At 65.1% G+C, this 27995-nt stretch overlaps 3 protein-coding genes across 36 annotated transcripts in view; 1 reads left to right on the forward strand and 2 right to left on the reverse strand.

The window, feature by feature from the left end:
- Positions 1 to 1933: 1933 nt before the first annotated feature.
- Positions 1934 to 27945, reverse strand: TNNT3 (troponin T3, fast skeletal type). 28 transcript variants are annotated; one of them, XM_080688567.1, is made up of 16 exons: positions 19158 to 19223; positions 16739 to 16769; positions 16534 to 16604; positions 16123 to 16144; positions 14887 to 14907; positions 14079 to 14108; positions 11920 to 11955; positions 11262 to 11280; positions 8050 to 8095; positions 6315 to 6431; positions 6146 to 6223; positions 5790 to 5903; positions 5564 to 5673; positions 5301 to 5391; positions 4196 to 4236; positions 1934 to 2162 (listed from the first exon to the last, which is right to left on the reverse strand). In XM_080688567.1, the coding sequence occupies exons 6-16, from the start codon at positions 14083 to 14085 to the stop codon at positions 2108 to 2110; spliced, it is 714 nt and encodes a 237-aa protein (XP_080544693.1). In that variant the 5' UTR covers positions 14086 to 14108; positions 14887 to 14907; positions 16123 to 16144; positions 16534 to 16604; positions 16739 to 16769; positions 19158 to 19223; the 3' UTR covers positions 1934 to 2107. The 28 variants fall into 28 exon arrangements, with proteins under 28 accessions (XP_080544693.1, XP_080544691.1, XP_080544694.1 ...); XM_080688565.1 differs by lacking the exons at positions 16123 to 16144; positions 16534 to 16604 and having other exon boundaries at positions 16713 to 16769; positions 19158 to 19221; XM_080688568.1 differs by lacking the exons at positions 16123 to 16144; positions 16534 to 16604 and having other exon boundaries at positions 16721 to 16769; positions 19158 to 19212.
- LSP1 (lymphocyte specific protein 1) overlaps positions 16739 to 27995 on the reverse strand; it is a 40495-nt gene continuing 29238 nt past the window's right edge. For 6 of the 7 annotated variants that reach the window (XM_080688557.1, XM_080688559.1, XM_080688560.1 and 3 more), the window contains exons 10-11: positions 27846 to 27975; positions 23939 to 24383 (exon numbers count right to left, since the gene is read on the reverse strand). In XM_080688557.1, the coding sequence (XP_080544683.1) occupies positions 27886 to 27975 (90 nt within the window). In that variant the 3' untranslated portion in view covers positions 23939 to 24383; positions 27846 to 27885. Of the gene's footprint in view, positions 16770 to 23938; positions 24384 to 27845; positions 27976 to 27995 lie in introns of those variants that run through there. The other variant, XM_080688558.1, reaches the window with a different exon arrangement.
- Positions 25291 to 26986, forward strand: PRR33 (proline rich 33). Its single transcript, XM_080688556.1, has one exon. It carries the CDS (start codon positions 25420 to 25422, stop codon positions 26869 to 26871), a length of 1452 nt encoding a protein of 483 aa, XP_080544682.1. The 5' UTR covers positions 25291 to 25419; the 3' UTR covers positions 26872 to 26986.

Genomic DNA, 27995 nt, shown 5'->3' on the forward strand with positions numbered 1-27995 from the left:
TGGAGGGCCGGACTGTCGTTTAAAAAAAAACTATGAACAAATTCCTATGCGCACTGCGGGCCCGGGACGCGTCGGCTGCTAAGCAGGACAGGCAGCGGCACCCGGCGGGCCAGATCCATGTCCTCGGCAGGCCGCACGTGGCCCGCGGGCCGTCGTTTGAGGACCCCTGGTCAGTGTTTTGCAGTTGATGTTGAACTCGTTAAAACCGGGGCCCTTTCCTGCCAGGAGCCTCGGGCCCCAGTGTCTCCTGCCCAGCGTGTTCCGATCCTTCGGGTCGAAAGTGCTTTCTCCTTTGTGTTTGACCCTGGAACTACCCAGCCACAGTTTTGTGTCTCTGAGCATCTGCCCCCCCCACCACCACCCCCCGTGAGCGTCCTCCGGTTCTGCCTGGGCCGCGGAGGGGGGGCCGTGCCTGGACCCCCCTGTTAGAGCTCCAGCTTTTCCTCCACGTCCTCGCCTCGGTGGCACACGCTCCCAGGCACGGCCCTCGGTCAGCGATTGCCATCAGGCCCCCGTGGCCCGGGGCCTCCCGACGCGCAGGGACACCCAGGTGGCTTTGCAGCCCCCTTGCTCCCAGCCGTTGGCTCCCCCCGGGGTCTGCCCTTCACCAGGAAGCTCACATCACCCTGAGCCTGCGGAGCCCTGGCCAGCCGCCTCACTCCTGGGTGCGCCGTGCCCCGGGGCAGCGTCTGCCTGCTGTCAGCGCGGTGCTGCTCAATTGCCTTGTCACACAAGCCGGGGCGCACGGCCTGGTGGGGACACAGGCCGGGGGCCTGTCACGTATCACAGTGCCGTGTGTCTCCCTCGCTGCGACCGAGCGTGCTGGTCACGTAGTGCATTCGCACCGCGGCACGTAGCCAGCGTGTGGGGACGGGGCACGGGTGGGGGCGGGGTCTGAGTGTGCCTGCGGGGTATGCGTGACGTGGGGGGTGTCCACACACAGGAGGCGGTGTTGGGAGGGGGCATGTGTGTTGGGGTGCTCACACGTGCGCCGGTGCTCTCTGGGGTTCGCCTTGGTGGTGGGGTCCTGCCCGCCCCCCCCCCACCCCCCCCCGTAGGGCCTTCCTGGAGGCCGTTCGGAGCGGGAAGCTTCCCGTGAATACCTGGCTGTGCAGGGCTGTGCGTCTTGATCCAATTTCTCTGATTTATATTTTCCATAATTCCGTTGGGTCAGGATTTTCAAATTTATTACACAGTGCGCACTGTGTTCTCTTAGAACATAGAAAGAGCCGTCTGTCTGCCGGCCGCTCTCCCCGAAACGTGCCTTTCCGCTGCTTTCCTCTGGCTGCGCCCCCCACCCGGCCCCCGGCTCCCTCAGCCCCGCATTTCTGTAAAGTCTCCCACTGTGTGCCGGGCCCCTCCTCCCAGAACCCCTCCAACGGCCAACACAGCCGCCCCAAACCGGTATAGAGCTGCCCTAAACCGGCCTTAGAGCCCCCAAACTGGCCTCAGAGCCCCCCAAACAGCCGCAGTGCCCTCAAACCAGCCTCAGAGCCCCCCAAACCGCCTCAGTGCTCCCCCAACCAGCCTCAGAGCTCCCCAAACCAGCCTCAGAGCTCCCCCAACCAGCCTCAGGGCCCCCCAAACCAGCCTCAGAGCTCCCCCAACCAGCCTCAGAGCCCCCCAAACCACCTCAGAGCCCCCCAACCAGCCTCAGGGCTGACCCAGGGAGCCAGGAGCTTCCTGTGGGGCCCACAGACCCACGGAGCATGTGAGGGGCTTCCAAGGGCAGAGACAGAGTTCCAGGGGGTGGGAGCTGCTGGCAGAGGTAGGGGGCTCCCCGGCCCCTTGCCCGCGGCAACGTGTGGCCACAGCCCCGTAGCCTCCTGGGCTGACCCCTGAGGAGAGCACCCAGTGTATCCTGGGCCCTCAATGCTTCTGCCCCCCCCCCCTCGGCCCCCAGTGCTCCCTGCCACGAGCCAGCACACACTTGGTGGAGGGGAGTCTGACAGCTTTATTCACAGACCCCAGGGGAGGAGGGCCGCGAGGACAGGGACATGGGGGGTGCTCGGGAGCCAGCCCCCCGCCCCCAGGCCTGGGGGCCAGACGCCACCACGGGGGCTGCCCTGGCGTGTGGTCTCTGCCTCGGGGGGCCTCTCTGGCTGCTTTACTTCCAGCGCCCGCCGACCTTGCCCTTGGCCGTGGCCCCGGCCTTCTTGCTGCTGCAAATGGGAAGCAAGTTGGTCTTGAGCATCAGGGTGTGTCCAGGACCCTGGCCGACCCCTTCCCCATCGTCCGGCAGCCCCCAGTCCTCACAGCTGTGCCCACCCAGGCTGCTGCCAGGGCGAGGGGCCTGGCTCGGCCCCTGAAGCCCCCGGCACACGTTCCTGGCGCCATCCAAGCAGCGACTCACCTGTGCCAGGCTGGGCCGGCCCTGGGCGGCTTTGTGCAGAGGCAGTTAGAGTGTTAGGAGAGGGGCTGGCACAGCGCTGGGACCCCCCCCCCAACTCCCTATATGCCCCAGGGGCCTGACGTGGGGCCGACCCCAGCCCGCCCTGGAGCTCTCTGCAGAGGGCGGCGGGCTCCCCAGCGACTTTGCTCGGGAAAGAACAAGCCACCTGGCTCCTGGGGCAGCTGATGGACAGGCCTGGGCTCTGGACTCGGGACCTGGGTGGCCTCTGTCTCGCTCCAGAGCCTCGGTTACTTGGCCCCTGGTGAGAGCTGGACCGGGGGTCAGGCGGTCACCACCGCTGGGGGGTCCCCAGGGGCCTGCCCCTTCTGTCTGAGGCACGCTGCATGCCTGTGTGCCCGGGGCGAGGTGGGGGCGAGGGCCAGGGTGTGTGGGCCGGGAGGCGCCTTATCGGACACCTGGCTGGGAAGGCAGTGTGGTTCCCGAGGCTGGCTTCTGGAGAGGCCGCGCCCTCGTCCCGTCCTGCAGGAAGCAGCCGGGGAGCTCCTACATGCAGGTCCCCGCATGCACACCCATGCACACGCACCCGCACACACATGTACCTGCACACACACACATGCACACCCTGCTGAGTGGCCCGCTCTCGGGGGCCTGCATCAGCCCCTGCCCCACACGACAGAGCCAGGGAGGGAGGCCCGTCCCAGGGAGCAGTAAGGAGGCAGAAAAACCTTAAACTCTCCAACTCCAAGCCGCCTGCTCTCCCTGGAGCGTGACCGCTCAGGATCCAGAGCGCAGAGCAGCGGCTGCCGGGCCCAGGGTGGGCCTGGCTCTCTGGGGCTTCCCAGCAGTGTGGCCATGGGGCCCATGGACCTTGGGGGCCAGTCTTACAGACAGAGGCTCACTGTCCTGAGGAACCAGGCTCACAGAGCGCCTGGTGACAAGGCCCAGGCCTCCTCATTCCTGTCCCCTGTCGCCTGGAAGGGACACACTGCTTGGATGTCCAGGAGACCAGCTGCCTTGCCAGGCCCGCTGCTGGCCTCCCCCACATGCCGTCCTCCTGGGCCGGGGCAGTGTGCACAGGAGGCTGGGGTCCAGGGCGTGGGCCCCCAGGTTAGCTTGAGCGGCCAGTTAGTCCTGTCCCTGCTCTGCTGAAGGCCGGCTACCCCTGGGACCGGCTCGACTCGCTGGGTCCCGGGGGGTGGGCAGCCAGGCCCTTGGGTTGTGTACCCGCGCAGAGCAAGGCGTGGGGCAGGCTACTCACTGCTTCTGGGCCTGGTCGATGCGGCTCCTGAGGTTGGTGATCTGTGAACAACACGGACAACTTACCGCGGCGCGTCCGGACAGGGCCCCCGTGGGCCGCGCGCTCCCTTACTGTGCCTGTGGCTGGAGGACACCCGCCGTGCCGTGGCCCTGGGGCTCCGACTTACTGTCGCTGGTGCACTGAGACCTGGGCCGTGCCACACAGCAGCTCCAGAGCTGGCACTTACCTTCCTGCCTCGGCGGGATGTGGGCACGGGCATGGCGGAGGGAGGCTTGCGGACGGAGCCCCCGCCTCTGGTGGCCGCCGAGCTCAGAGCCGCCTTGCGCTCCTCGGCCCAGTGGCTCCCTCCTCCTGACTGCCCCGAGGGGAGGCCGAGGCCCGTCCCCATCTGCCCACAAAGAGGGCAGGCTCGCCAGGAAGCGGGGTGCAGGCAGAAGGAGAGGCCAGGGCCGGAGAGGCGAGGCCTCCGTCACCGCCATGCCCGCTGCTGCCAACATCCTCTCTGACCCAGGGTTTTGCCATGCGAGAGGCTCACCGTGCACCACATACCATGAGCCTGGGCCTGGGTGGACCCGGCTACTTACAACTTGGCCAGCATCTCCACTCTGGCCCGGCAAGTCATGATCTGGAAAGACCAAGACGGTTACGGGCTGGGTGGGTGGCTGAGGCCTAGGCCCCGCCATGCACTGGGCTGGCCCCGGGCCAGGACCCTTGTGCTTCTTCCCGCCCCGGGACCCTCGAGGGCCGTGACCGGGCACGTCAGGAGGGAGAGGTCGGTCTGGCTCTGGGAGTGTGAAGCCCATTCCTGCAGGCAGCCCAGTGGGGAGCGTGGAGAGAGGGCTGCGCTGCCCCAGGCCCGGCCCTGCTGGCCTGCAGGAGTGTGTGCCCCCGGGGTGGGGTGGGGTGGCGGGGAGCAGGAAGGGTAAGGTGATCCTCCTGTTGTTGGAGGCGAGGAAACCGGGGCCCAGAAGGACCGGTGACTTGTCCAGGGCACAGGGCTCCTGAGAAAGGGCCAGGATTCGCCCAGTTGTGGGTTCTGGCCCCCCCAACACCCTCTAGGCAGTGGCTGGTGGAGGTGGCAGCCTGGACCGGCCTCCCCAGGGGCCCGGGGAGAGCGAGGGGCAGGCACCAGGCCTGGCTGTGAGGCTGGATGTGGCTGGGTCTGCGAGCGGCCGGTGCGTCAGTGGCACCGGCACCGTTCCCAGGTGCACGCAGACTCGGGCCAGGGCCAGGGTCGGCACAGGGATGGTGAGCCCCTCTCAGGAGACTCCACGGGGCCGCCCTCCCCAGGGCGCACTCCCCGCCCCGGCCCCAGCAGCAGGGTGGGGTGCACAGCACCGGGCCTGCTCTGAGCTGAGGAGGGGACCTGGGCGGGGTCCGCAGGGGCTCTGAGGAAGCAGATTCTGGGGGTCGTTGTGGCTGGGACTTGGGTTTGCAGAGAAGGCCTGTGTGGAGGACACCCCAGAGCCAGGGCTGGGCGTGTGGCACGGGGCCTGTCTGAGCCCCGATGATTCAGAAACTGGGCCTGAGGCCCCTGCCCGCTGCTCCCTGGGGCCGCCCTCAGAGTGCTCATCGCTCAGGGTCTCCTGGAGGAGCAGGGTCCGCGCGTGGGGCCAGGCCCGGGGGTTGTGGGGACGTGGGCGCTCGGCTGGCGGGAGAGACCTGGGTGGCTCAGGCGCCTGTACTCACGTCGTATTTCTGGCGCTTCAGCTTCTCCGCAAACTCGTACTTGTCGGTCTCCAGTTGGTACAGGGTGTCCCACAGCTCCTTGGCCTTGTCCCTACGAAGTGGCAAAGTCAGGCTGGGCCAGCTGAGCCCCGGAAGGCAGGGCCCTGGCCACCCTCGGTCCTGCTCCGGCCACACCGAGAGCCGGCCCCGGCGACCTCACGAGACCCCAAGGCGGTGGATTCGGAGAGGGCTCCCCGCCACCGCCCTGGGCGCGGCCCCCTCACCTCAGCTTGTCCTCGCTGAGGTGGTCGATGTTCAGCGGCTTGCGTCTCTCGGCCAGCACCTTCTTCTTCATCTCCCGGGCCGTCTGCTTCTTGCCTCTCTTCTGGTCAGCCTGGGGGGACACGGCCGAGGGGCCGGACTCAGGAGGGGACGCTGCATGGCTCAGCCCAAAGTCCGGAGGCCGGGGATGCGGGTAGCCAGGCGCCCGGGCCCTGAGCTTGCGCTCACCTTGGCCAGGTAGCTGCTGTAGTTGGCGCCCATGGAGGACAGAGCCTTCTTCTTCTTCAGGTCGTCCTCGGCTCTCCTCTTGGCGTCCTCCTCCTCCCTGCGGGCTTTCTCCTCCTGCAGAGACCCCGTCCCACGACTCAGGGCCGGGCCAGGCTGCCCTTCCCCGCAGGCGTCCCGGACCGCCCAGGCTGGCGCTCTCCAGAGGCTCCAGTCCTGGTCAGGGTGTGCCCTCTCCTAAGGGCTCCGCAGGGCTCTGGTCACTGGCCAAGGTTGGGGACCCTCAGCAGCAGAAAGAGCGGGTGCCCTGGCGTGCCCGCGGGCCTGTGGTTGGGGGGCAAGAAGGGCACAGGCCTCACCGCCAGCCTGTTCTGGCGCTCCCTCTCCTTCTCGGCGCGGATCCTCTGCTGTTCGGCCCTCTCCGCACGGCGCTTCTCCTGCGGCCGGAGGAGTGGGTCAGCCCAGCCGGCCAACCCTGGCCCCTCGGAAAGTGACCGCCGCCCACCTCCTCCCGGACTGCCCACGCACGATTCTCTCCTTGAGCGCGATCAGCTCTTCTTCCTCCTTCTTGCGTGCCTCAAAGTGGCTGTCGATGAGGGCCTGCAGCTCCATGAGATCTTTGTTCTGCCGCTTCTTCTGGATGTCCTGTGGGCGAAGCGGCATCAGCCCCACCCTCCTCGCACCTCCATCCCGCCCAGCCTCCCTGTGCTCCAGAAAAGCAGCCCTGACTCCTCCAGCCACCACAAAGCTGAACACGACAAAGGATCCCCGAGTCACAGAGTAGGAACGGGACACCCCCCCCCCCACCCGAGGATGAGTCTGGGCCCCGCACAGCTGTGAAGTCATCAGGAACCCCTGGGATGGACTAGCTCTGACAAGGCCCTGTCACCATCCTGAGATGTCCTGCAGGAGCCAGGCAGAGAGGAAACGGGTGAGCAAGATAATTTGTTGGAGGGACATATGGATGGTGGATGGGTGGATGGTGGATGGATGGTGGATGGATGGATGGTAGATGATGGATGGATGGATGGTGGATGGATGGATGGATGGATGGTGGATGGATGGTGGATGATGGATGGATGGTGGATGGATGGATTGATGGATGGATGGTGGATGGATGGGTGGATGGATGGGTGGTGGATGGTGGATGATGGATGGATGGTGGATGGATGGGTGGATGGATGGGTGGTGGATGGTGGATGATGGATGGATGGTGGATGGTGGATGATGGATGGATGGGTGGTGGATGGATGGTGGATGGATGGGTGGATGGATGGTGGATAGATGGATGGATGGATGGATGGATGGATGGATGGTGGATGGTGGATGGATGGATGGTGGATGGTGGTTGGGTGGATGGATGGGTGGTGGATGGTGGATGATGGATGGATGGGTGGTGGGTGGAAGGATGGTGGAAGGATGGTGGATGGGTGGATGGATGGGTGGTGGATAGATGGATGGATGGTGGATGGATGGATGGTGGATAGATGGTTGGATGGTGGATGGTGGATAGATGGATGGTGGATGGATGGTAGATGATGGGTGGATGGGTGGTGGATGGATGGTAGATAGATGGGTGGTTGGATGGTGGATGGATGGTGGTTGGATGGTGGATGGATGGTGGTTGGATGGTGGATTGATGGTGGATGGATGGTGGTTGGATGGTGGATGGATGGTGGTTGGATGGTGGTTGGATGGTGGATGGATGGTGGTTGGATGGTGGATGGATGGGTGGTGGATGGATGGTAGATAGATGGGTGGTTGGATGGTGGATGGATGGTGGTTAGATGGTGGATAGATGGGTGGTTGAATGGTGGATGGATGGTGGTTGGATGGTGGATGGATGGTGGTTGAATGGTGGATGGATGGTGGATGGTGGATGGTGGATGGTGGATGGTGGATGATGGATGGATGGTAGATAGATGGGTGGTTGGATGGTGATGGATGGTGGATGGATGGGTGGATGGATGGTGGTTGGATGGTGGATGGATGGGTGGTGGATGGATGGGTGGTGGATGGATGGGTAGGTGAGAACATGGATTGGTGACTAGCTGAGTGGATGGGTGATGGGCAGGAGGACAGATGGAGAAAAGGGAAGAGAGATGTCATTGAGGGAGAGGTTCCCTCTGGTCCAGGAATGAATGAAAGCAGGACTGCCGGGGGTCGGGAAGCCCTGGCTCTGGATGATTGAGAGGTGACCTTGTCAGGCCTGTGGCCTGGGGTTGGGGATGCAGACGTGTTGATCCAGGTTCCACAAACTTACATCGAAGTCTACTTTCTCCCCTTCCGGGATCTTAGGAGCAGTGAGTCTGGAAAAGAGAGAGGCTCATGAGCAAGGACAAGTGGGGACCCCCCAGGAGAGCTGGCCTGGCCCTAGGCTGGCCCTCCAACCCTCTCACCCTGGCACCTGGCTGAGGGCACATTGCATGCCCTCTGTCTTTTTTTTTGTTAAGTTTTAAAATATGTTTTTATTGATTTTAGAGAGAGAGGCAGGAAGAGGGAGAGAGCTAGAAACATGGATGAGAGAGAAACATCGATCGGCTGCCCCCTGCACGTCCCCCACTGGGGACTGGGCCTGCAAACCCGGGCCTGTGCCCTGACGGGGAATCCACACAGTGACCTTTTGGTCTATGGGATGATGCTCAACAACAGAGCCCTGACCTTCATCGTAACGGATGGATAACCCCCTGTCCCCAGGGTGGCTCGGCCCCCTGGAGAAGGCGTCAACCTCTAGTGTCCCTCTGGGTGGCCAACGCCTGTCCATCTCAGGGCTTCCCACCCCCATCCGTCCAGGGGGACACCCTCGGTTTCGTCCTCAAACAAATAAACAAATGCCAGGAGGTCAGACCAGAGGCAGGGTGGTCACCGCAGGCGCCGTGGGGGTCGCCCGTCTCCGTGGCCAGGAACCGCCCTCTCGACCCTTGGCCTTTCTGCGGCCCCACTTTCATCTTTCTTTCTGGGGACCCGGAGGAAGGGGGGCTGGGCAGAAAGCAGTTTGAAGAAGAAGCAAACCCGCCCCCCCCCTGCCTCCCCGCCGCCCCGCAACCCGGCGGCCCTCAGCCTCCCCGCCCCCACCTCCAATGCATTCCAGATGGAGCAAAGAGTTAAAACGACAACAACAATTTTTTAAAACAAGCCGTGGAAGAAAGAGGAACTGAATATCGATCAAACTGCTGGACCGGGAAAGGGTTTTCTGAGCTCAGAAGGTCCCGCTGAGGGAAAGGTGGCCAGATGACTCCACGCAAATGAGAAACTTATGTATGTGAAGAAGAAAAAAAAAAAAGGCAGAAATGGAAGAGGGGGGAAAGAAAACCCAACCCAGACTAGAAAAATATTTTCAGCAAATACAGAGAAGACTTATATCCTTATGCAAACGGATGATTAAGAAAACAGAACGAGGCCTGCCTCCGATAAGTGGGCAGCGGCCGTAAGCCACCGATTCCTCCGAAGGAAGAAAGAGGACCAGTTTAACAAACAGGGGGAAGCTTTGCCTGCAGTAATCAAAGGAATGCAAGGAAAACAGCCCTGAGAGGCCCCCTTCTCATCCATCAGCGCTCCCCGGGCGGCGCAGCGGTGTGGGGCGCGGGCCCTGCTCACGGAGTCCACGCCGGAGACCGCGCTGGCAAGCCCCTCACGGAAAGCCATTTGGCAGGGACGTCAAAAGCCTTAAGAGCGTTCATACTCTTTGACCCATTAATTCCAGTTCTGGGAAGGAAGCCTAGGGAAATAGCCAGAAAAGACAGAAAATGCTTTCCGCCCGCGTTATTTATGACAGTAAAGCACGGGGCGAGGCGGCTCGGCCGCGCTGGAGGGACGGTTAGGAAAATTATGGTTTGTCCGATTGATGGAATATTATGTGGCCATTCAAAATATTTAAGAAGACGATGTAAAAACATGGAAAAATACTTATGAATGGTGCTACATTTTTTAAAAAAAAGCACAACTCAAGGGTCTAGAGACAGGCCGGGGTTTGAAAAACAGCTCCGGGTTGAAATCTTTTTTTCCGAGCCCAATGCATGGAAAGAGTAGGAAGAAATAAGCCTTTTTTTATTTTCCTCCCCTTTCCCGCAGTCTGGCTGGCTGGGTGGGAGTTATAGATGATTTTTTTTTCTTCTTCTTCTTCTTCTTCAGTGGACTTTTATGTATTTTCCAAATTTCCTTTAATGAGGTGTTTTATTTTCATAATGAAAACACAAACATTTTTTTAAAACTAGAAAATATCTTGTGATCCGGCAGCTTTGCTTAACATTGCTGACAAATAACGTGGCAGGGATGGGAAGGTGCTGGCTCCGCGGCGCCCGGCGCCCCCGTGGAGCCCGCGGCGGGCGTGTGCGGAGGCCCCGCATTCCAGCCTGCGGAACACACAGGCACGGCCGTGCAGTCACGTCCCGAGGGCTGTGGCTGACGTGCTTATCGGCGGAGAAGTCAGAACACTCGGATTAAAAAAACATCCCTGAAATCTCACAAATGGGATACAGGCGGGAAGGTCCCTCCCAGCTGGGGCCCTGGTTCCAGCCGCAGGGGCTCGGAGGCCCCGGGGCAGCGGGAGGTCATGGAGCCTGGGTCTGGGCCCGCCACGGCTCCCAAGTGGGTTTCAGGGACAAGACCCTCCTCCCGTGCACCCCACTTTTGTGCCTCTTTCCTGTCTCAGGTCCTGGGAGGCCCCCACAACACAGGGGAGTTGTGAGGGAGGCCCAGGGGGTACGTGGAGGGCCATGGCCCCCCCCTCCATGCTTCTGCTCCCCCACTCCAGTCCCCCTTCCTTTCTCGGGCTGGGCTGCCCTACGGTCAGTCCTCCTGGCCTGCACTGAACGACCAGGGCAGCGCGGCCCCACGGGACGCGAGTCTGTCTGTCCCTGGGGACAGAGTGCCCAGGGCCCAGGTAGAGTCTGGTCCCCGGCTGTGGGGGAGACTGCCCCAAATCACCCCGTTCTCAGCATGCCTGCGCGGGACAGCTAGAAGGTTCCGCTCCAGGTCCAGGAGCCACAGAGAGGCCACTTTCTCTGAGTTTGGGTGCCAACACATCCCCCACGGAGCCAAATACAGCGTCTTCCTCTGGGGCAGGGTCGGCACGCTCATCAGTCCACAGAGCCAAATATCAACAGGACAACGACTGAAATTTCTTTGGAGAGCCACATTTTTTAAACTTAAACTTCTTCTAACGCCACTTCTTCAAAATAGACGCGCCCAGGCCGTGGTATGTTGTGGAAGAGCCACACTCAAGGGGCCAAAGAGCCACATGTGGCTCGCGAGCCACAGTTTGTCGACCATGGGTCTAGGGGCACCCGGGCCCCAGCCCTGGGGGTGGCGGTTTCCTGGGTGACCTGGTCCCCAACCAGCCTGCACACTCGGCCAGCCCCCATCCCGGCTCCAGCCTCACACCCCAGCCCGCGTCCCCCCACCCCGGCTCCAGCCTCACACCCCAGCCCGCGTCCCCCCACCCCGGCTCCAGCCTGGCCTGGGCCCCACACTCACTTGGGTCTCGGCTTCTCCTCTGGTCACCACGGCACCAGCCAGCATGGGAAGAGGGGAGAGAGACCACGTGAGACTGGGGTCCCCAACTGCCTGCAGGCCCCTGGGGTCCCCCGGCTGCTGCTCTGCAGCTGAGCCAGCACCCACTCCACCAAACACCAGAAGAAGAGGGCTCGTCCCCACCCTGGGTCTGAAGAAGTCCCTGTGGGTTCTGGGGAGGAGAGTTCAGGGGGCACCAGGACACAAAGAGGGAGAAGGGGTGAAAGGGAGGAGGAAGCAGAAGCAAGAAGCACTTGGGGGCAAAGGGGAGGGTGGGGGAGGGAAGACCAGAGAGGCAGGAGGGGATGGGGAGCTGGATAAGGAAGGAGGGGGTCTGATGGAGGGCGACGGCGGGGCAGAGGGGAGAGGAGAGAGCATCCCTTGCCCAGGCTCCTGCCTGCTGGCCGGTCCCCACGACCCCCTCCCTGCACCCCGTGTCTGCAGATGCTCCGAGGGGACAGCGCCGTGAGGCCCCAGCCTGGCCTGCGACTAAGGCCGTGCCAAGCAGCCTGGCCGGTCCTTGGAGGGAGAGGGATGGAGAGCTGGCGAGACGGAGCGCAGGCGGGCAGCGGGAAGCGCGTCCTCCCCTCTCCGGGCACCATCACGGCACCGAGGCCCTTACCTTCCTCGTCCTCCCGCTCCTCCTCCGCGGCGTCTTCTCGGCAAAGCGCACATGCAAGAGAGAAGCCAGCGAGGCTGCGGAGCGTTGGCGGAGCGAGGACACGGGCAGGGACGGGGCAGCAGGCACGGGGGCAGCGCCTGGACCCCATTAGTGCCTTCAGCTGGGGGCCAGAGACGGCTGTCCGGGGGTGGGAGGGGGGTTGGAGCGGGATGTGGCCATGCTGTGGGCCAGGTGGCCTGGGAGACACCCCCCACGCCTGCCCTGGGCCTGAGGTGAGAGGCGACCCTGGGTGGCCATGCGTGTGGCCGCTGGCTGGGGGCACGGTTCTGGGGGCACGTTCTGGGGCCCAGCTGCTAGGTTTCGCTGGCTTGAAGCCCAGTGGGTCCTTGAAGCCCTTCGGGTTATGAAGCCTGTTGGTGCTCAGGCACCGAGGCTGGAGCGTCTACCACGTGCCCGAGGCCACGGAGCCCAGGCCCGCTCCTCCCGGGGTAGGGGTGGGGGCTGCCTCCCCAGGGACCTGCCCCTGACCGGAGGGGCTTCTCCTTCCTCCTCTCTCTGCCTCCGCGCTGCCGGGGCCTGCAGATCCGAGCTGCCGGGCCGACCGGGTTGCCCTCACGTGGCGCCTACATCCTTTGACCCTCCGCACCCAGGGCCCGGGGAGGTCCCGGCTGGCCTGGCCACCGCCCGGGTCTGCAGCTGGCCTGGCGGCCCTGGCTGAGAAACCCGCTCTGACCCCCAGCTCTTCCTCCGCCCTTGGCCGCAGCCAGCAGGCCCCTGGGCGTGGGTGGGGTCCGGCCTGGTGCCCCTCATGTGCCCCCAGCTCAGGAGTGGCTCAGGAACCAGCAAACAGTCCTTTGCAGGGGGCCCAGCGTCCTCCTCACCCAGCACCTGGGGCCGGTGAGCCATGAGCCTGAGCCAGCGGCGGGGGCGCTTTGCACGCAGGAAGCTGGTCGAGGGGCAGAAGGAGGGCTGCTGAGGAGCTGGGCATTTGTAGGGGCCTGGCTGGGGGAGCGGTTGGCGGGGCCGGCGTCGGCGAGGGCGGGCCCAGGCCAAGAGCTGGGGGGCAGTGGCCGTGCTGCAAAGCCCCCGCAGTGGGCAGCGGGGGCCTGGAACCCCGTCCCCGCCTGTCGTCTCTTTGTCTGTCTGCGGCGGGGCTGGGGCTGGTGGCCTGGGCACCCTCAGCCCCTACAAGCCTGGTCCCTGGGCACCTCTGCCTGCTCTCCCACCACACAGGTCCCTTGGTCTCCCGGGGGCCTCTCTGAGTCCAGGGAAGGGAAGGCAGTGTGGGGGTCATGCTTGGGGTTCGCCGAGGCGTCATGAAGAGAAGGCCACCGGGGCCCCTGGCTGGGCCCCTCACCCCGGGGGGCTCCTCACACCGGGCACTTCAGGCTCTGACACCGGCGACGGATGGTCCTTGGGACCCCACACGCGCCTACTTGCTGCTCTGGAGCTGCCGTCCCCACTCGGGCTTCAGCCCCACGCGAGGCCTCACTCACTCGCCGCCTCCTCCCCCCAGCCCCCCCGCCCCACCTCTCACGTCCCCTCTCCGGTTTGCTGTTTGGGGCAGGGTGTAGGCCTCCCGCCCTGCCTCTCCTCCTTGCTCTTCTCCACCCCATCCTGGTGGACCCCAGCACCATCCCCCAAAGACCCTACCCTAGGCTTGGCCTCCAGATGGGCCACCCCCAACTTCCTGCTGGCGGCCTGGGAAGGGCCTCACCGCACCCCTGTATGCTCCCTGCTGGGATGGGGGGCAGGAGGAAGCCTGAACCCCGCACTGAGCCCCACCGGAGCCAGCACCCCAGGCCCGACCTGTCCCCACTGGGTCCCAGCCCAGAGGAATGGGGGCGAGTCACACAGGCAGGCAACGAGGGAGGGAGGGACGGAGGAGGGAGCAGGGAGCGGCTCGGCCTGGGACGGAGACAGCATACCTTCCTGGACCTCCTCTGCGGATGGACGGGCGGACGCAGCGCATGTGGGGAGAGAGGGGAGAGAACGCTGTGACTGGGGGCCGCGGCGGGCGGGGGCAGGGACAGGCAGGGGCAGGGGTCAGGACCACACTGTGAGTAGGTTACACGGCCTCTTGTTCCTTTGGAGCCAGGCTCCTGCTCCACCCACACATGGCCACGTGTGCACACGCACCCACACGGGACTGAAGTCACGGCACATACCTGGTTCATGAGCTTCAGGGGCTAAGGAGGGCGCGGAACAAGAGGCAAGACCACGGGTCAGAGGTCAAAGGAGGAAGGATCCGAGGTTAATGGACACAGCCGGTCACCACGCGTGAGGGTCAGTGGCCGCGGCCGAGGGGTAGCATGCAGGAGGCGAGCAGGACACGGTCAGTGCTGAGCCCGGGTGCGGGCACCCCAGTCCTACCCCTGCCTCGCACACGGGGAAACCCCGGCTCTAGCTTTTGTTCTGACGTCAGTGCCCTGGCCGTGGGGATGGGCGCTGAGGCTCTGGCCAGTCCGCACGCCCCTGGGAGGACGTCCATGCCGGGCCCAGAGGCCACGCTCGGGGCTGCACTGCGGTGGCACCAGGAGCCGGGACGGACAGGGCCTCCTGGGCAGGGTGCAGGGGTGGCCGGGGGCCGATGCACGGGCGGGGGCTCAGCCCTCACTCCGAGGCGAGGCCGGCTGCAGGGGCGGTTTCCCCATGGCCCTCTGCTCACCCAGAGCTGACCGGGGGCCCTGACCCAGACGAGGGGTCAGAGGTCGCGTAGCCTCTCCGTCACCCACCTCTCTTTGAGGAGGAAGAGGCCAGGCCTTGTCTCACATCTGGTCCATCTGGTCCAGCACCCCCCCCCCCAGTGACCCACCCAGGGGCGTGCCCAGTCCTCAGGGCCCCCCAGTCTGGTCAAGCGTGGGGAGTGGTTAGTGTGTTATGTGGGGGCCACATGGGGGGCCCCTTGGCTGGCTGGTGCCTCGGCCCGGGCCCCACATGGGGACCAGAAGTCCTGTGTGCGCATACCTTCCTCCTGGACTTCTGCGGCTGAGGGGCGGGCGGCAGAGGAGAGAGGAGAGGGTTAGGCCAGGGTCACACGGCAGCCCCCCGGGTGGGCCACTGTGACGCCCTGGCCCGCGGGCAGGTGGGCTGCGGGGAGGGTGCGAACCAGGCCCCGGACCGGCTCACTCACCTTCCTCCTGGGCCTCTGAGCCGGAGCATCGGGAGCGGAGGGAGCGGAGGGAGAGAGGGAGAGAGGGAGAGAGGGGCAAAGGACAGTCATTAGTGGCGAACGGGGCTGGCGGGGAAGGAGGCGGCATGACAGCGGCTCAGAGACCTGGCCTCAGCCGCCTCTGCAGGGCCACCTCCTAAGGCTCTGGGGACCCCGAGTCCCTCTGCCCTCCCAGGGCCTGCCGCCCACCCCGACCCCGAGGCGTCTGCGCACCGAGGGTCTGGCTCAGTCTTGCTCTGCGGGTCCCAGAGGTGAGGACGGGGGGACGAGACCCCCGTGTTACAAGAGAACGCCGACCCAGCAGAACGCCGCGTGGCGGGCGGCCTCTGGGTGTGCCCGAAGGTGACCCGTTAAGGATCGGCTCCCCAGGCCCGCGTGTCCCGCTCCGAAAGCCTCTGCTTTCCGCAGACAGGGAACTGCTTCCCTCACGTCGTTAGGGGAGCCAAGCGTTTTCAAAGTATTTTCCGAACGGAGCATGCGGAAGGCCTCCCGGGAGAGGCCTGTGGTGAGGGTGCATGAAGGCCAGCGTTCCCAAGGCCCAGAGGGTGCCAGGGCTCCCCGGGCCTCCCCTCCGAGCCTGAGAACCGCCTCCCCGCACGGTTCCCAGGTGCGCGCCCAGGCAGGGCCCGGATTTCCCACGGAGGCAGAGCCGGGCGGGCGAGGGAGGGGGCTTCAGAGGAGGGCCCGAAGGTTACCCACGGCGCGGGGTGGGGGCAGGGGGTGCGGAGCCAGAGCGAGCTGGAGTCGGAGGGACACAGGGCCGGGCCTGCACTCCAGACCCTGCATATTAACGAAGGGGAGGGTGTTAATGGCCGAGTCCCAGCGAACTGCGCGATGAGGGTGAAGGATTAATGAATGATGAATGCGTGCGCGTCTATTAATCAGTGAAAGAGATGGGAAGTCAGCCGTGACCGCGAACGGGAATGGATGGCGAGGAAGGAGGTGGCTCATTGTTGGGCTCCAAGGGGCCCAAGGTCCTCAGGCCGCGCGGATGGAGCGGATGACAAAGGGCCAGTCCGGGGGCTACGCACGTACCTTCCTCCTCGTACTGCTCTGCAACGGGGAGAAGAAAGGACAGAGCCTGTCAGCGGGGTGACCCTGGGGCTGGCCGGGCCCCAGAGGAAGAGGCGGCTCTGGGGGTGACAGTGGCTCTCGGGGGGCCTGGGAGCCTGGGCACCTCTGTCTTACTAGGGGGGGCATGGCGGAGATGGTGGGGCCTGCAGAGCTCCCTGGGGCAGGGCTGCCCGACTGCCTTGGGGTGCAGGCTGGGTGGGGTGCAGGCGGGGTTCGGAAGGGCCCACATCTCGAGGACGTCACCTTTCAGGAGGAGGAGGCCTCGGGTGCGGGCAGGCGGCGTGGGGGTGGGGGGGGGGCGGGAATCTAGGGCCCACGGAAGGAGGCAAACCTAGGGCTTGCAGGCAGGGGTCCCAGGAGAGCCACACCTCGGGACACGCAGGTCCCTGGGGGCCGCGCAGAGGGGAAGCAGCACGGACACTTACCCTCCACCTGTTCACTGTGGGGAGAGAGAGGGACAGAGTGTGAGGGGCTTTTGCTCAGCTCAGGGGCGTCTCACAAACACAGCCAGGGCCTGGGGTCCCCAGGCAGGCGGGGGGGGGGGGGCGGGGGGGCTCTCCGACCACTACTCACACTTCCTCGTCCGACATGGTGGCGGGTGTTTCTGCGGGGAGACCAAGGCCCGAGTTAGGAGATGCCTCGGTCCAGAGGGGTTCAATGGGGAGGGGCTGGGGGTGGGAGGGCACATCTGCGGGCAGGGTCAAGGGCCACCGCTCTGGCCTTGGGCAGGCCCCCTCCCACACTGGGGGCCGCCTCACGAGGCCTCTTGCTTCCGCCAAGGCCCCAGGCTGAGACCCACCGTCCCGTCTTCCTACCCTGGCGGGATGTTGGAAGGTTGTGCGGTCCCCCCCCACCACCCCCACAGCCCCAAGCTGCTCTGGGGCGTCTTGCCTTTGGGGCGAGGTGGGGGCTCCTTGGTCTTCCCACCCACCGCCCCCACAAGAGCCCGTGTTCCTGGTGTGAGCCCCAAGCTCCCTTCTTTGACCCACGGGTTCCTGCAAGGACCCACGTTCTCCCGCGAGTGCCCCGAGGCCCCTGTGCCCCCACAGCCCTCGCGATCCCTCTTCCCGAATCACAAGGTGCCCGAGCTGTCCCTTTGTCTCTCCCTCCTCCCACCAGGCAGCCGCCTGCGCCCTGAGCTCCGGGGAACAGATGGGGGCCGTTTCCCTGTGTCCCCCGCGCCCCCCCCCCCACACATACACACGTGCATTGCAGGACTGAGCGGACGGCCCCCTCCCCCCACCCCCCGGCTCTCCCGCCCGCGTTCCCAGGCCCCGTGCGTGCTCTTGAGTTTGTCAGTGTCTGCGGGGCGCTCTGTGTCCGGGCTGCACGTGTCCAGGTGTGGCCGGCGCCGGGCCAGCGTGCTCGAGGACCGTTTTCCGGCAGAGCTGGCCACCGCTCACGCCCGGGGCGGCCGGGGGCCTGGGAACGCTCGAGCAGCTGCAGGAGATTGCTGGCCTGGGGTTTGAGACAGCCCAGCGCCTGAAGCCCATTACAGCTCCCTCGAAGACAATAGTTACGGCCCCCCCGGGGGAGCTTTGTATAAGAAAAACACGCGTTCATCATCGAAAAATGCACGCACGTCGCATTGCTAAGGTGGGAGCAGCTCTGCAAAGCCTCGGTCAGGAATGCTGCTTTTCCCAGAGCAATTTCAGCTCCATGCATCATTAAGCAGCAGCTCCGAGAGCCCTCCAGGCAGCGAGGCCCTTCCCATCCCCAACTTGCTTCCTGGAATCCACTGCTCCCTTTAGTTACAGCCTCCGGCCACGTCCTCAGTGGGAGGGGGGTCTCACGGCTCCCGAGCCTCCACGCCCCCCCCCCACACACACACCAGCCTGGACCCTGGGGCCACTCTCTGGAGGGTCAGGGGGAGCCGGGGCCTGGCCCTGCTGTGCCCACCTCTCGCCCTGGCAGCACCCAACACCTGTCAGCCTCCTTCAGAGGGGCGGGCACAGCCCCAGGCCAGACGCGGGTTATTTTTAAGGAGCCGGTGGCAGCTGAGGGGTCTAGAAATAGGCACCCGGGTCAGCCAAGACGCCTCTGCCCAGAAACCCAAGATGGTGGGAGGGGGGCTGCGGGCAGCTGCCCGCTCGGGCCTTTGCCAGGCCGGCCCTGCTCCGTGTCCCCGTAGGCCCACAGGCCGCCCGAGTCCCTTTGTCCTTCTGGAGGAGCCCGAGGGGCACCCGGGGGTTGGGGGGGCTCCAGAGCTCCTGGGGTTCCTTGGTGTCCGAGGCAGCAAGGCCCACACCCACGTGGGGACACTGACTCTCAGGGATCCTGCTCCCCGCCCTGTCCATGGGGGGGGGGGCGCAAGGAGGGTGCTCGGGGCAGGGACGGCACGCCACAGCCAAGAGGAGGCCAGCTGGCCCCGCGGCCCCTCCCTCAGAGGGCGGGGGTGGAAATAGCCTCTGAGGTCAGCGTTCCTTGGGAGACACACACCCTCCTTCCCGGGTGACAAGACGTAGCTGGGAGGGCGGGGGGGCGGGATGGGGGACACAGGAGGCCCTGCCACTCACTTGCCGTGGGCCCTGACCAAGTCCCCCCAGCACCTCCCCCCGGCCCTGACCGCTCCCGTCCTTGGCTGCCTGGGTCCCAGCCACCCCGCCCGGGGCCATTCCCGGTGGCCTGGACAAGCCCCCGCCTGGGTGTCGTCTGTACAAATGGCGGCCTTAGCCCGGAGCCCCAGGAGGCAGCCTTCTTGGCCGCTTTGTCTCCGAACCCTCAGCTCTCTCCAGCTCCAGCCTGGGGACCCCCCTCTCACCCAGGACCTCCCAGAAGGCCCCCCATCCTCCTTGGGCCTCCGCTGCCTCGGGGGCACCCCAGTGTGCTCCCGTGGGTCCCCCGGCCGCTACCCTTAGAACTGAGACTCCTGGAGCAGGGCGGCCTGGCACCCCAGTCCCGGGACCCCAGCAGGTGCCTGGGGTGCGGCTGCCCAGGCCCCAGCATGCAGGCCCCGCCCAGCCCGGCCGCTGAGCTGCGCCGGCCTCCCCACCTGGCTGAGTCTGGAGAAAGGGCTGCAGCTCCCTGTGGACAGGACCGGCTAGGGCGCTGCCCTCTCGGCCCCACACCCTTATGTTATAGTGACATTTGATCTTTCCCAGCAGCCCATTGGCCAAGGCTGGGTGGCCGGGGCCGGGCCCACGCGGGTCCCTTACCAAGTATAGGAATAGCCCAGGAGGAGGCCCAAGGAGGTGAGGATGGGGGCGAGTCTGCTGAGGAGCAGGGCCGCCCTCCGCCCCCAGGAGGTGTCAGCTTCTATTTTTACTGCCCCGACAGCGGGCACATTCTTAGCGGCTGAGGAGGATGAAGGAAGGGATTGGGTGCCCCCGGGGACACACAAGGTTCTCCTTGAGCCAGCCTGGTGGGGGGCCCCCAGCCCAGGTGCCCCTCTGTTCCAGGTGACAGTGGGGTGCTCATTACACAGTGCCCTGGCCCACCTACCTGCCCCTCCGAGGAAGCGGCCAGGGCTTGGAGACCCCCGTGGAGGGGAGGACCCGAATCCTCAACCAGGCCCCCCTCGCATACAGGCCGCAGCGAGGCCAGACCTGGTCCTCCGGGCACAGGCCACGTAGGTGTGGGGAGTACTCAGGTGAGAGGGATGAGCACCTGCTAGGCCTGGCACCCCGGTCCCCAGGCCAGGGCCACCCCCCTGCCCTCAGCCCGGAGCTCCCAGCCGGGTTCAGTGCGCCCCCACAGTGGGCTCGGCCATGCCCGTGGATCCCCGCCTTGCTTTTCAGGACTCCAGGTGGCACCCTCCGGCCAGCACACAGCTCGCTTGGCCTCCAATGGTCCCCACGGCCCGGCCCCTCGAATTAGGGAAACCAAGGGCCTGAGGGGAGGGAGCAGCCTGGCACCTCCTTCCAGACCCCGGCGCAGGCCAGGCAGACACAGATGAGGCCACTGTCCTCTGGACCTCAGCAGCAGGGGTGGCAGGGGGACCTGCCTGGGAAGCTGGCGTTCCCGGCCTGCCCCGCTCCGTGCCCGCCCCAGGCCTCGGAGGCCCTGGAAGGCTTTTGCTGCACCCACGCAGTCCCTGCAGGTTGGAGATAAAGCCAGGGACCCTAGGGAGGCAGGGACAACCCATGGTCCATCGCCAGAGGAGGCAGACAGAGGCCCTCCCTGCCCACCTCCCCAAGGGCTCGGCCGTGGGGAGCCCCAGAGGCCGGAGCTGCTGGGGACATCCCTACCCTCCTGGGCGGAACTCTGGGCTCCTCAGGCCCGACAGTTCCCCTGCACCGGTCCAGGTCCTTGGTGGGCAAGGGTTTGTTGGGCCACACGCAGCCCTGACCCTTGGCCACTTCACACCCACTCTCCACCCAGTGGGCTCTGTAAGCCCTGAGCGGCCCCCTGCTGTCGCCCCCAAGGTGGGGGTGCTGTCGCTCCTCAGACTGACTCCTCTCGCTCTGCCAACAGCCCTGGGACCTCCCCAAGCACCGAGGCAGGGACCTGCACGGGACAGCGTCGGGGCAGCTGGCTGTCTGTAGGCCCTGCTGGAGCGTGGCCTGGGAAGCCCCAGGCACCTAGGGAGCTGCCCGCTGCCCCTGCCCCGTGCCGGGCCCAGGGGGCTCCCAAGGGCTGCACCTGCAGTGGCCCCGCTCGGCCAGCAGAGGAGGGTGGCTGCCCACTCAGCGGCGTGGGCCCTGGCAGGTGCTCTCTGTGAGCGGGCTGAGCCAGAGCGCGGGCGCTGAGGTCAGAGGGACGGGGCAGGTTTTATTTCGGGCATCAGTGACCTCCCCTCAGGCGCCAGGCCCACGGCACGGCAGGACACACCAGCGGGCACTGCTGGCCGGGCGGCGGGACACAGAGGGCCTCCACAGGTAATCCACACTCGTCCCCGGGCCTGGCGGGCTGGGGTGGCGGAAGGGGGCAGGGCAGGGCAGGGGCCTCCGGGGAGCGGGAAGGGCACTGAGGCAGGGGCAGGGATGGCCCGGCCCGGGTTGTGGTGGCTCCTGGTCTTCACTCCAGGAAGAGTGGGAGGACTGACTGCAGGTCCTCGCCCGGGACAGTGCGGGTGGGCTGGGCAGAGCCGGGGAGGGCGGCCCCCAAGTGTCTTGGTGCCAGCTGTTCCTGGAGTGACCTTGGGGAAGGCAGGGGTCCCTAGATCTTGGCCTGGCCCCCAGTATGCGTGGTTGGGCGTACTGGAGCCCAAGGAGCTTGAACATGGCCCGAGAGCCCTGAACTGACCTGGGTGACTGCTGGTGCCAGCTGGGCTGCATCTGCCAGGCCTTGGGCTCCGGCTCTGCCAGGCCCAGGTGCAAGCTGCTGACATGGTACTTTCCCATCCCCATGCAGCTGCCGCCCCACATGCCCGGTGCCTGGGCGATCTACAGATCAGGCTCCTCTTCCTCCCACACGTGGGCCCTGGTGCCCGGAGCAGGGGGGGGGGGGATGAGGCCTCTCAGGTAAGAGAACGGATGGCGGGGCCTCACTCCCGGTGGATGATGGATGGATGCACAGACAGATAGGTGGATGGGTGGATGGATGGATGAATGGATAGATGGATGGATAGGTGGATGGATGGGTGGGTGGGTGGATAGATAGATGGATGAATGGATAGATGGATGAATGGATGGATGGATGGATGGATGGATGGATGGATGGATGGATGGATGGACGAACGAATAGATGGATAGATGGGTGGGTGGGTGGATAGATGAATAGATGGATGGATGCACAGACAGATAGGTGGATAAGTGGATGGATGAATGAATGAATAGATGGATGGATGGGTGGGTGGATGGATGGATGGATGGATGGATGGATAAATAGATGGATGGATGAGTGGGTGGATGGATAGGTGAATAGATGGATGGATGAGTGGGTGGGTAGATGGATGAATGGATGGATGGATGGACGGACGGATGGATGTATAGATGGATAGATGGGTGGGTGAGTGAGTGGATGAATGGATGGATTGATGAATGAATGAATAGATGGATGGATGGATGGATGGATGGATAGATGGATGGATGGATGGATGGATGAATAGATGGACGGATAGATGGATGGATGAGTGGGTGGATAGATAGATGAATGGATAGATGGATGGATGGATGGACGGACGGATGGATGGATAGATGGATAGATGGATAGATGGGTGGGTGGGTGGACAGCAAGCTACCCCTTGGGCAGTGATCCCGCTGAACCTCTTGGCCTCAGTGGTGGACAGGTTCTGACCCCCTGGTCCTGAGTCAGTGCAGCAGTGGGCATCAGTGATACTCAGACTGGGCCAGGTGTGGACAACCCCGACAGGGGCTGAGAGGGTCAGAGCAGTGTGGCTGGTTGCCTCCCTGGCACTGTCCACCCCACCTGCCTCTCTCCCCTTAGGTGGTCCTCCTGGTCCCGGCACACTCCTCAGATGTAGACCTGTGCTGCCTGCCCGCTATCCTCAGCTCAGGCCCCATCCAGCTGTGGGAAGGGAGAGAATACCATGTCCCTGACACGGCCTCAGAGGTGGGCCAGCGTGAGAAAAGGTGCCAGGACTTTTTTGGGTTTAACACTTCTGAGCTGACATGTTTGCTCTGTCTTTTTGGAGGCTGGCAGATTTTGACCAGGAGGACTTCAGCAACGGAGGCTCTGAGCAGAGCCAACCTAGAACCCAGGGTCCAGGCCAAGGTCCCACCGACTCTGTAAGGGGCTCCCCGGACACGGAGGGCGCAGGGCCCAAAGTCAGGCCAAGTGCAAGCCCCGTGAGAGGAGAGGGAGCAGGGAGGTCCCCCACTCTGTCTCCCACTTCACACATGTGTCCACTCACCCACCCACCCACTTATTTTTATACATCCATGATCACTGTCTATCTCCCTCCCTCCTTTCTCATCATCCATCCATCTCTATCCATCTTCCCACCCATGTATCCACCCACCCACCCAGCCAGCCATCCACTGTTCTGGGCAGCACGTGTTTATCTGGCCACCTCTCCAACTCCTCTCCCATTTACTCTTCACACAACCATTTCCTGCCCATCTACCTCTCACTCCTCTACAGGCCCATCCATCCATTCATCCATCCATCATCCATCCATCTGCCCATTCATCCACCCATCACCGCCCACCCAGTCATCCATCTCTTCATGCATCCATCCATCATCCATCTGTCCATCCATATATCCATACACTCATCCATCCATCCACCTAGCCACCCACAGGTCTGTCTTTCTATCTATCCATCCATCCATCCATCCATCCATCCATCCATCCATCCACTCACCCACCCATCCATCTACCTAGTCACCCACAGGTCTGTCTTTCCATCCATCCATCCATCCATCATCCATTCACCCATTCATCCACCCATCCATCCATCCACCTAGCCACCCACAGGTCTGTCCATCCATCCATCCATCCATCCATCCATCCATCCATCCATCCATCATTCAGACATCTGTCCATACATCAAACCTTCACTGAGCAACTCCTGGGTGCTAGGATGGGGCATGACCCCAAGGCAGGTCTTGTCCTCAGGGGGTACACAGACCAGAGGGGCACACTGTTTTGGGTGCTATGAAGTTTCTCTCAGGCCAGTCAAGGGGGAGACATCACAGACACTCTGGAAGAGGGGAGCTGTCCCCCACCCATCATGTGTGCCGGGATTTAGGCCATCACACACCTCAGATCCAAGAGTCTAATCCCAGAAGCTATGGGACGGGACTGGGTGTCTGAATCCAGAGGCCAGAGACCTGGGTCCCACCACCATGTCAGGGATGGCCCTTGCCCCCCGGCCAGCCCTGCTCCCGTGTCCATCCCCCCCCAGTTAGTGAGCAGCGAAGGGCCAGCGTGTGGGGACAGAAAGAGCTTTATTGCACAAATGAAGGGGCTGCAAGCAGGAGGCAGGGAGGGACGCAGGGCCGGAGTGTCCCGCACAGGCATCGGTGGCTCCTGACGGGGTTGTCCCCTGGCTGGTGTGCTCTCTGCACAGGATACCCCTTCCTGGAGGGTGTGTGGCCTCTGGGGATGGTCCCCTTAGCCAAGCACCAGGGAGAATCCCATTCCTCCCGGGCTGTGAGAGGCAGAGCCGGTGGGTCAGGGAGCGGAGGGGAGAGAGGCTGGAGGTCCAGGGACAGAGGTGGTGGCAGTGGCAGGTGTTGGAGGGGTGTGGGCAGCCAGGCAGGCAATGGGAAGCGGCTTCTTCGGCAGGGCTGGGTGGGCATCTGGCTGGACTCCCTGGGAGCATGGGTGGGGGTTGTGGAGGGAGCCCCCAGCCTGCACCCGGCTCAGGACAGCTGAAACACAGGCGAGGGGGTGTTAGGCTGCAGTCCCAAGGGGGCACCCTGCCCCATCCAGCCTCCAGCCCCGCTTTGGTGGCCACCCTGGCCTACCCACAATCCCCCCCACCAGGAGCAGCCCCTGCTCCAGTCCTGCCTCCCCCTTGGAGGTCTGCTACCCGGAGGCTGAGCTCTTGAGCCCTGGCCTCGCTCGGACTCAAGACCCAGAAAATGTTGCCCATCACTGCTGGCCTGGCAGCCCCCCAGACAGAGAACTGGGGTTCCTGTGGTTGCTGGGGTCCCAGCCTCTCAGAGGCAGACAGCAGCCCAGATTGAGCCCCTGGGCAGACCCCTCCCCGGGCCCATCCATTCCTGCCTGGCGGAGCCAGCGGCCCCCAGGCCTCCCTCCTCCCCCACACCAGCGGCCTCTGGCTCGGCCCAGACACCATTTGTCAACGTCCTTGCTAGCACATGGCGCCCAGAAACCAGGGCGGGCGGGGCGGCTTGGCCGGGACCACCCCAGCCAGGAGGTCTGCGGGAAGACCCGTTTAGCATAGCTCAGCGAAAATTGCTCCCACCTCTAGGCCACTCGACCTCTGATGATGCAGCCCCTCGCTCGGAGCCCCTGGCCGCCACCCTCACCGCTGGCTCGCAGCGGACGCGCCTGTGGTCGGGCCGGCGACGGCACGGCGCCCCTCACGCGTTTGCGGGCGGGCGCTCTTCCTGCCCTCACGGGCGCCCGGCCCAGCACGTGCCCCCCACTTGGAGCTGGCCGGTGGGTCTCCCAGCCCCAGCTGTGCTCCAGCCCTCGTTCATCACCCACCGGCGACTGGGCCCCTGTGGGCTCGTTCCTAACCCGAGTGACGGCACAGCCGCCCACAGAGTTGCTGATGCAGACAGACGTGCCTAGAGCGCACCTGGCGGGGGCCCAGGGCTAGGAAGCAGGGCCCGATGGTCCTTCCGGACTCGGGGGCCATGTCCCCCCCCCTCCAGAGGGGGGCCGGGGGTAGAGAGGACTAACTGATGGTTGTCCCTCCCCACCCAGAGTGCAACAATGCTCATCTCTGCTGCCTCGATGCCCCCTGAAGAAGAGGGCCTGTGCCTCCAGGGGGCCCCGGCACCCCCACCGCCCCTGCTACCGAAACCCGGGAAGGACAACCTGGTTCTGCAGAAGCTTCTGAGGAAGGCGGCCTGGAAAAGGGGGGCCGGGGGAGGGCCCTCAGCCCCCACAGGGGCTTTCCGCACCTGCCTGTCCCCCGTGAGCGAGGCCAGCCACGACCAAGAGACCACAGCCCCACACCCCGCCCAGGCCCCGCACGTGGCGGCCACCCTGCCCCGCGCCCCCCACGCCCCCGTCACCCACCGTGTGCCATCACCCCTGCAGAAGTCCACGCTCGCCCTCAGCTTCCCCCCGCACAGGAGCCGAACCTCTCCCCTCGCGGCCCCGGGGCCCCTGCTCACAACCCCGGCCCCAGCCCGGGGACCCAGCGGCTTTGCCCATGTCTCAGCACCCGCCGTGGGGGACACCCATATCAGCCAGGTACACATCCAGCTGGCGCCATCCCCAGGGGCCGGGGCCCCTGAGCCGCCCCCGATGGCCCCTCATGGGGGGTCTGGCGGCCAGGACCGAGACACAGCCCCTTGCCCACCCGGAGCCCAGCCCCTGGTCCCGGTGGCCCACATCCGCCCTCTTCCTACTGGGGCCCAGGTGGCCAAGCCCTGGCCGGAGGCGCCCCCTGTGCCCAGGCCGCCCCCTGGCTTCCTGGCTGCGGGGCCCAGACAGGCCAACACCCGGGTTGTGGTACCCATAGCACCTACCTATCGCTCGCTGGGGCCCTCGCCTGCCAGGCGAGCCCCTGTGGCCCCCGAGGCTGAGCACCCGGAGGAGCCCCCCACTGCTGGCCCCGCCGCGGAGGCCCAGCAGCTCTCCAGCCCTCAAGGGGCCTGGTCCCCCGCCTCGCCCTCAGGCCCCCACCCCTGCCCTGTCCCCAAAGTTGCGCCCAAGCCCCGGCTCAGTGGGTGGGTGCGCCTCAAGAAGCAGCTGATGGAGGAGGTGGAAGAGGCCCCATTGCTGAGGCTGGAGCGGAGCGCGGAGCAGATGGAGCAGGAGAAGACGGCCCCCACCGAACCGGCCCCCCGGCCTCCCACCGACCCGGCCCTCCAACCTCCCGTGGACTTGGCCCCTCAGTCCCCCGTGGACCCGGCGCCCCAGCCCACCTTGAACCCAGCGCCCCGGCCCCCTGCCTCCCGGGCCTCCAAGCTCTGGGACGCGGTCCTGTACCGCATGTCGGTGGCCGAGTCCCACAACAGCCAGGCAGGGCCCGGGGATGGGGTGTGCACCCTGCCCAGCCTGGGCCGCCTGCCCTTTCTGTGTCGACCCCGCTTCAATGCCCGGAAGCTGCAGGAGGTGGCCACCCGGCGCCCTCCCACAGTCCCCTCCGTCCTAGAGCTGAGCCCCGCGCCCAAGAACTTCAACCGCACGGCGGCTGGCTGGAGGCTCCGGTGAACGGCCGGCTGGGGCGGCCCCTGAGCCCAGGACTACGATGGACAGGAGGGGCCACAGCCAGTGAAGAGGCTGCATGGACTTGGGAAGGGCCAGCGGGGGGCTGCGGGAGCCCGGGGTGGCAGGGCTGTCAGGAGGGTCAGGGTCAGGGGAAAGAGGACGAGGCTGGAGCAGGGGGTAGGGAGGAGGTGGTCCCCATGTGTGGAGGGGCAGGGGCTCAGGGTAGGAAGGAAGGGGCCCAAGTCCACGTGAGGCAGGAGTTGGGCAGGCTGACCTCACACCTAGTGCCTGCCCGGGTCTCCTGGGAGGCAGGGAGTGAGGGAGGAGGGCCACAGGTTGGGCGACGCACTGCGGTGAATGGGAGAGGGACACAGAGGGACCTGGGGAGGCCTCCAGCCACAGCCCCGGAGAGGACTCAGGAGGGGAGCGGAGTAGGTAGGGGCGGAGGCCCCACTCACCCCAGGACCTAATGGGTGCTGTATGTGGATCCTGGGACCCAGGCCACAAATAAAAGTGTGTCACTCCGCGGCAGCGGGTCACCTTTCTGACTGCTCCGCTGGTGGGAAGGGAGTGGACACCAGGGAGGTCGTGGCTGGGACAGGACAAGACCAGGGTCCTGGCTCCTTTCAGACCCTCAGCCCACTACTGGCTGGGCCCCGCCTCATCCTCCCATCAGTTTTCTACAACACCAGCCTCGGGGCAGCCGGGCCACCTCACCGGCCCAGGGAGCTTAGCTGGGACCTTACGGCCTCATCCCGAGAGGGAGTGTCAAGTCCCCCCTCGGAGGATGGCCGAGCAGCCGAGGCCACGGGGTTTGATGTCAGGTGGGGTGGAAGACCCAGAGGAGGCTGGGTTCTGGCCAGTTCTGAGGCTGGGCATCTGGCCCTCACGGGCACCTTTGCTACCTGTAACATGGACAAGCAGGCCCTGTCTGTGCCACCACGTTCCCAGAACAGTCCACGTCACCCATGACTCACCTGCTACGGCCGCTGCCCTGGACTCACCGAGAGGGGAGGCTTAGGGCCCCGAGCCCTCGTCCATCAGCACCTTCTCGTACTTCCCGTGTCCGGTGGCCACAAACTTGTACCTCTTCCCAGATGGGGTGCTCTGTCGGGGAAGGAGCCCGA

Source organism: Plecotus auritus (genome assembly GCF_963455305.1).
Source record: "Plecotus auritus genome assembly, chromosome: 9".
NCBI lineage: Eukaryota > Metazoa > Chordata > Mammalia > Chiroptera > Vespertilionidae > Plecotus > Plecotus auritus.

What these genes read in the sequence shown, in the direction of transcription:
- TNNT3 (XM_080688575.1), bottom strand. Translation starts at nt 15,179, where the DNA reads ATGCCGCCTCCTTCCCCGCCAGCCCCGTTCGCCACTAATGACTGTCCT. An exon ending in TCGCGCTCAAGGAGAGAATC is followed by an intron (nt 6,224 to 6,314) that starts GTGCGTGGGCAG and finishes CTCCGGCCGCAG; the next exon opens with GAGAAGCGCCGTGCGGAGAG. An exon ending in TGAAGCGCCAGAAATACGAC is followed by an intron (nt 4,237 to 5,300) that starts GTGAGTACAGGC and finishes TGGTCTTTCCAG; the next exon opens with ATCATGACTTGCCGGGCCAG.
- PRR33 (XM_080688556.1), top strand. Translation starts at nt 25,420, where the DNA reads ATGCTCATCTCTGCTGCCTCGATGCCCCCTGAAGAAGAGGGCCTGTGC.